Genomic DNA, 7,395 nt, shown 5'->3' with positions numbered 1-7,395 from the left:
TTGTTGACCATTCGACTATTGGTATAGTGTAGTCAAATTATCAACAATTTTTTTTAAACAATTTATGAATACAATCGAATAGTGTATATTGTGTGAGACAAGATATATTACTAATAGTTAAAAAAAAAAAATTGTATTATAATAATAGTAATTATTTTTCCGCCAAATATTAGAAATGGAAATAATTGGATCAAAAAGTCAAATGGCCTACAATAAAACTCCAATATATGTATATATACAATTTGCATCAGCTGTTATTGGTGAATTTTTCACATTGGATTTATTATTTTTCTAGTCGTAACGATTGCATACAGAATGTGTCGATTGTCAGGTGACAACCAAATATTTACCAAACTTGTGATGACTACGTAAAATATTTTTTCTGGGATAAAAATGAATTTAAATAATTATAAAATGAAACATGCGCTACCTAATGATGATAATATTTAACTTTTATTCATATAGTTAAATACGATATATTTTCAGGACCTTCTGTGTACTATAATACAGAACATACACTGCCGTGTTAAAAACACATCATTGTAAATCATATGGCTGATCATCAGCTACGCAATGAAGCTAAAAGAGAATAACACCTAATTGACACTATAAAGACAGAAAGCCCAATAAAGCCAATAAAAAAATTTAACTGTTTACTGTTGACAAAGTTGTTATTATAACGTTATCACAGATTAGATAACATGTTATCTAATCCTATGCTATACTACGGATTATACGAATCCGTGTTTATGCGGTGAACCACGGTTACCGCGGTTACCAAGTCGGTAAACGGTGTTCGGCGGAGGTACATAGACACACAGACAGACCACGGCCCGTAATTTTTCGGCAACACCATTTTGGACGCAAGCCCGTGTTCGTTGCGGCCGTTTTGCCGTCGCAACCGTTGCCGTATACGTACCGGCCGCGGACTACGGTGTGTGACGTACGAATTGACCAGCCGAGGAGGCGTTTTTTTTTTTTTCCTAACAAAATGTTGATAACAATTTATCACACTATTTGGCCACGACCGTGTATGCTGTGTAACGTCGTTGTGTTTAGAATGATTTTAATTTAATTTAGTTCGGAGTTGTATTGTTATATTTTTATGACAGTCAAAAAAAAGAAAATAATATTTTAAACCTATTTTTCAACTTCACACACACACACTATGAGTTTTAACGACAATCGCTTAAGTACGTACACAGACATACAGCTTAGCGTCGATCAAACGCGCGATATTATTATTATAAAATGGTTTTCAATTTTGATTTTGTCATATCCAGATTTGAGCAGCGGCAATAGGCGTCTGACGAGGCGACCCATGGAAACCCCGGGATTGGACACGAAGAGCCCTCCGATGGCGGCGATGCCGCCAACACCGACTCCACAACCTTATTACCACAATCAACAGTCTCCCCAGTATGAGCCCCAACAGTTTGCGCCTCAGCAACAGTTTTATTACAACGATTTCACGCCGAATCCGTCCGCGCCACAACACGGCTACGGTCAACAAAATTTCGCGTATTCCGGACCCTCGCCAATGATGGACGGTGTACAACAGCGACCAAATTACCCCCCTAGTACGTGTAATAACAGTAATAATAATTGTAGTTTCAATGTAACACATTGTACTAACACACATTGACTCGTCTCTTAAGGCCCGGGTCTGCAGGTTTCACCACAGCAAGTGCCGTCGAACATGTTCATTCCTACGAGTAACTTTGTCGACGCGTTCGGCGGCAATCCGTTGCTGGCCGGCGCCACCGTTAAATATGGACAAAAAATATTGGGTCAGGTCGTTGACGACCAAGTGGGCAAGTATACCAGCGGGTTCGGCGCACAAATAAAGCGATATTTCGCCGTCGACACTCGATATGTAATCAGCAAGTTGACTCTGTTGATATTTCCATTTGCACGTACGGTACGTTTTGTATATTTTATCATTTACAATTCAGTCTAACTAAGTTGAAATGACTTAAACCAATACTTATTGAAATCTTACTTACTTGCCATCACTTTAGTCCAAGATAAAATTTCATTGCCGTGTCTGCTGGCCTATGTCTTGTTTGACCATTCTAAACGATAAACCTTTTAATTGCTAAACTTAATTCATTGTTTTAAAACCAAAAAATATTCAATATAAAATGTTCCAAAACGCTAAACAATATATAACAATAAAGAAAACAACGTTGGTAGGTATTATAATGCATTCCAAATTGCCCGTGTGATTCACTAACCGTACGTTTTAAACTAAACTATACATTGTATTCTTGTCAATACAGGATTGGTCAATTGTTTTGGAAACCACGGGAGAACATAACGGCGGACATCAGCGTGTCGGTCCCAAGACTGATATTAACGCCCCAGATCTTTACATACCGACCGTTTCGTTTATTACGTAAGACATATGCGTCAAAATTACACATTGTTTGGCTTTTTGACTATTCGTGTTAAAACTAACTAACTACAACGGGTTTCTGCACGTACAGGTACTTACTGTTGCTGGGACTTATACTGGGCAAACACAATCAGTTCAGTCCGGAAATGTTGAGCGTGCACGCATCACGCGCGCTCGCCTGGGAAATGTTTGTGGTCACGATGGAAATGTTGACGTTGTACGTTATAAACATACAAAGTTCCCTAAGGACCCTGGACCTCACTTCCTATTCGGGATACAAATATTTTGGGTAATTTAAATTGATATAATACTTTTTCAACACATTCTTGTCGGGTTGCAAAATAGTTTGCACAGTCGGGCAATGTGAGAGTTAGTCAATTACAGTTAAATACATTTTCTTTACATATTTGTTGCCGGCATACTATTAACAAATTAACGTAACTTTAAGACTAGGCCATTTGTAAGCCGAAAATATTTTCTATTTTTTTTATATGACAATTACTTTTGTTTTGAAGCAAAATTGTTAATGTTTTACAAGTAGTGACAAAGCTTTCAAACACTTTCTAAGGTAAGGAAATACAAGTGAATTAAATTTGATGGTTTAATAGAAAATAACACTTTTAAAAATAACCTGCTTTATTTTACCCGTCGTCAGGTTAGGTATCGGTTTGTCGATCCAACAGAGTTTTGTCGTGCAACCCGACGACGATAAGACAATAATACAATACTAATCAACGATAGTAGGTAATAATGTATTCTATTTGTTTTAGGATCGTCGTGTGTGTTCCTTTCGGATTGATGTTTGGAGAAACTGCATTTTACATTTCTCTCCTGTATTCGAGCGTGGCTTTTATGTATTTTCTGGTAAGAAGATACTATTATTATCTAAAAAAAACATATTACCAAGTAGGGTCCGGAACTTGATGACCCCAAAATCCTTCAAAAATGCACTAACAAAAAAAAAACAGGTTATAATAACTAAAAGTCACCTAAAATAATAAAAAATTGATCGTCTGTCTAGTAATTTGTTGCCGTCGTATCTATAATGAAACTATTATTTGCTTAGCCGTAGATCTTATTCGTGAGAAGGACCATCTTCGGAAAATAATTTTACTAAATACATTAATTACACACAATAATATTATGATAATATTTCCTCCTAACGTTAAATAATTTATGAACCACATGAAATTGTCTAACCATAGTTTACCTTCTTAATTAACACTAAATATTTTCTCATATATATTTAATCAAATGTGTTGATAGTAATTTTTTTATATTAATGTATAAAATATAATAGGTAGTTGGTTAAATAATATCATTGAGTATAGATTGTATACTATATTATTATTATTAATTTAGATAAAACAAATATTATGTTCTAACCTATTATTGCTATTTAAAATTCACAATACAAATTTTAATATAGATAAAAAATTATAATCTATTTTAATTTATATTAAAATGATTTTTTTTACTTAAAAACAGTTGCTAGTGTCGTTTTTTTGAGACATAAAACTTCTCCAATAGGTTTTTATCTATTTTAGTTTCTTAAAATGATCTCTCCGCTCTCCCGTGGAAGTAACCGGAATAGTTAGAAGCAATAGTCGTAAGCCGATAGAAATATTTGTGTAGCTTAACAACGTTGAGCCTATTTCTAAATGTCCATATTTTTATTTTGTCAATGTTTGCTTACTATACATATGCTTAACTAGTACAAGTATTTCATACCAAATTATTAAAGTGAAAATAAATTCATAACTCTCAAAGCGAATGATCAACTTGCCTGCCCGCTGATGATGGGATTGGACGAGCATCAAAAAATTAAAAACGCATTCGGGTCGAGTTTCTAAAAAATGTAAATATTTTCCCAACTTACAATATTGTATTAACAGCCTTTTATTTTTAAAACAACAATTATGTTGATTTTAGATTATAAAATAATAGTACATTTTTTTCCCCCTTTTAAACTGACATCATATCTTATAACAACGTTAACAATTAATAAATCGTTAAAGCCGTTAAGTGTATACATTGTTTTTTTTTTTCTTTCAGTTATTCTCAATGCGTTGCCAGTTGAATTCTTCGGTGTCGGACACTAATAATCCGGTGGTGATGATCGAGTACAAGCGCAAAAGAACGCTGTATTTTTTAATTTTGGCCGTAGTCATTCAACCCATAACCACGTGGTTCTTGGTGTCCAACTTAACGTTCTCGATGAGACAAAAACCTATTTAATAATAGTAAAAAAAAAAAAAAAAAAAACAAAGACCATTTCTCAATTTATCTCGGGGCGTTTCTAATTATTAATTTTTCTTTGTTTTTTTTTTTTTAAATTATTACTATTTTCTAATTATTTATTAATTAACTATTATATACACTTATTATATTTACCTTCTATATTGTAAAAAAAAAATAAATAAATAAATAAAAATGTGTTGTGTATTAACGCGTTAATAACTTAACTCGGGTGTTTGTTAGTGAAATTTCAACAAAATTACTTTATTTTATTTACGATCAAAACCGCATAAACCTGTTAACTGCTTCGTAATATTTTTTCCACAAGAAGAATCGCGACTGAACAGTTTTCCTTGAGAAAATATTTGTCGTCGATTGTAAATTTAACAGAAAAAAAAAAAAGGGAAATGTTATCCGTATCGAGTAATCTCTTGAGAAAATATAAAACGATATTTATCGTCGGCTTTGTTATTAGAAGGTATGCAAATATATAATAACATTGAAGTTGCCCTTAATATAATTCCTGGCCTAAATTATTGTACTGGAAAGGAAAGTAACTCTATTGAAGTACCTTCAATCAACCATAATATACCGTTTATATAATGTGTTGAGGAAACAAACTACTGTTGCGTTGACATCGGCATTTGCTACGAATGAAGTTGGGTTTTTGATACTTTTGAATAATCAATATTAGCTCCTTTCATACTATTTTTCCTCGCTTGTAATACACGACTTGTTGTTTTTTTTTCCATTGTTAATTTTATTAGAAGCTTTTTAAAATCAAACAAAGACATACGTTTGTAATTAAAGTACTGTCTAGATTGATATAACTTGTAGTTTATTTTGTACAGTAAGAAAAGCGTTTGTCGGTGATGAATAAAATATATTATTATATGTACAGACTTTTACTCGCTTTATGACGTAATAGGCAATTAATGTGAAGTAGATAAAATTGTTTAAATTGTTTTTAAAAGTATAACCAAAAGAGTCCAGCAGTTAAAACCAGAACAATAACTGAATTGTTTTTCAAAGTCCAAACAAGTATCCACGTTGTGTGAGCTCTATACTTTTATTGTTAAAAAAAAACACTAAATTGTATGTTACCGCAATAATAATAAATGTCTGTAAATTAATATTATTACTGTTTTTTTTTTTTGTATAATGATTAAATATATTTATATATTATTTTTTAATGACTATATTATTAAATATAAGTCATTTTTTTACAAGTTAATGAAGCTAGTACAATTAAAATTATTTCGTTTAATATTTATGTTGGATATATTTATATTATATACGTATAAAAAGGTACCTAAAAAAAAAAATGATCTGAATATTTACTTTTTGCACCACGGATTAAAAATAATTGTGTTCAAACAATTAAACTGTCACATCTACGGACATATGCTAATTATTATACTTAGTTTATCGACTTACTATACTAAGTCTATTATACAAATTTTATTATATAGTTAAACTGTCGTCGTACGTTGTTTGAGATTGAGATTTAAATTTTCTAACTACTTAAAAACATTTTTATGTCAAATGCATAGTTTAGTAAAATTATTATTAAGTTTTCCACTGTGTATACTGAATACTGATGGTTACATATTTTCCTGTTAGTAAAAATGTAAAAGAATAATACTTTTTTTTTTATTAAATCCCATCCATACAAATGGTTTATAATTACTTACTGTTAAATTTAAAAAAAACTAATCACAGTAAATCATTAAGGGGATTGCATGCAGTTTATTTTTAAGGAGTTTTGTATAGGCAATATCTAAGAAGAAATAAGTTTTAAAACTAGGATGTTTATGGTCTTGCATCTATTTTTTAGTGAAATCAGAATTACACTAAAATACGATTTAAATTTGAATCATAAAGACTAGATTTCAAATCAGCAAACTTGATATTGCACATATTTGCAGATTTGACACTTTTGAGAGCACATAATTGCCTATAACGATTATATTTTATAGATATTTTAGTAGGTGGCCTATTTGTAAGTATAATGTTATTAAAAAATGTTCCATTTTATATTATTATCTTTAGTCGTTCTTATTTATGATTAGGTATGAGCTTAAGAAAACTATACATAACATATGAGAAAAGTATTGAACAAATATTCTGTAAATAAAAATATTGCCCATTTTTTTTTTTTTAAATTATCACCAGTCCTTTTAAATTTGAAAACATTACCAAAATAATTGTAATTCAATTTTATTCTTGGGGTAGGGGGTGAGGGTCAAGTCGCTCAGAGTAAAAAAAAAAAAAATACTTGATGCTAAAAAAACAAGCATAGTACACGAGTAGTGGAAATTTTGTCTGGCTTTTCGGTCTGAAACGTCACAAAAATTATTTAGATTTATTAGAAGAAAAAAAAACTATAATAAAATAAAAATATAAACAAACTTAGGGTCACACTACACACTTATGCCTACTGTTCATACTACAGTCTACAAACTTGTGTCTTTAACCTTTACGTAAGGAGGCTTTGAAAAGAAGAGAAAACCCTGCCCAAAGCAAGGGGTTAGTTCTTGCCCTCACTTGTCTCTCAATCTTGTACATTAGCAATTCACCAAGCCGAAAACCTTTATCTCAATAACAATAGGGTCAAAGAGAGTGTAACAATTATTGGAAAAATCACTTAGCTGTCCCATATTGTTTTCTAGACTGTCGAAACGTTAAAACGATAAGTTTGATTCGGTTATTATTATAATTTATTTTTATTCAATACCGAATAATACAAATTACAGTTT

The 7,395-nt window shown here is 31.3% G+C and overlaps 1 protein-coding gene across 1 annotated transcript; it reads left to right on the top strand.

The window, feature by feature from the left end:
- The first annotated feature begins 1,006 nt into the window (after positions 1 to 1,006).
- LOC126843894 (protein YIF1A-like) lies at positions 1,007 to 4,722 on the top strand. Its single transcript, XM_050581695.1, has 7 exons — positions 1,007 to 1,193; positions 1,284 to 1,580; positions 1,659 to 1,921; positions 2,283 to 2,398; positions 2,490 to 2,687; positions 3,169 to 3,262; positions 4,454 to 4,722. The coding sequence occupies exons 1-7, from the start codon at positions 1,169 to 1,171 to the stop codon at positions 4,634 to 4,636; spliced, it is 1,176 nt and encodes a 391-aa protein (XP_050437652.1). The 5' UTR covers positions 1,007 to 1,168; the 3' UTR covers positions 4,637 to 4,722.
- Positions 4,723 to 7,395: the final 2,673 nt, after the last annotated feature.

Source organism: Adelges cooleyi, unplaced genomic scaffold (genome assembly GCF_023614345.1).
Source record: "Adelges cooleyi isolate 19-005CV unplaced genomic scaffold, UGA_ACOO_1.1 ACOO_flye_CR_arks_rails_tigmint_CR_PRNA_575, whole genome shotgun sequence".
Classification (NCBI taxonomy): domain Eukaryota; kingdom Metazoa; phylum Arthropoda; class Insecta; order Hemiptera; family Adelgidae; genus Adelges; species Adelges cooleyi.
Note: the sequence above shows the minus strand (reverse complement) of the source record. Positions and strands in the feature narration are given on the sequence as shown.

Coding starts and splice junctions, on each gene's coding strand:
- LOC126843894 (XM_050581695.1), top strand. CDS start 1,169: ATGAGTTTTAACGACAATCGCTTAA. Junction 1,194..1,283: donor TTTTAACGACAATCGCTTAA/GTACGTACACAG, acceptor TGTCATATCCAG/ATTTGAGCAGCGGCAATAGG. Junction 2,688..3,168: donor TCGGGATACAAATATTTTGG/GTAATTTAAATT, acceptor TATTTGTTTTAG/GATCGTCGTGTGTGTTCCTT.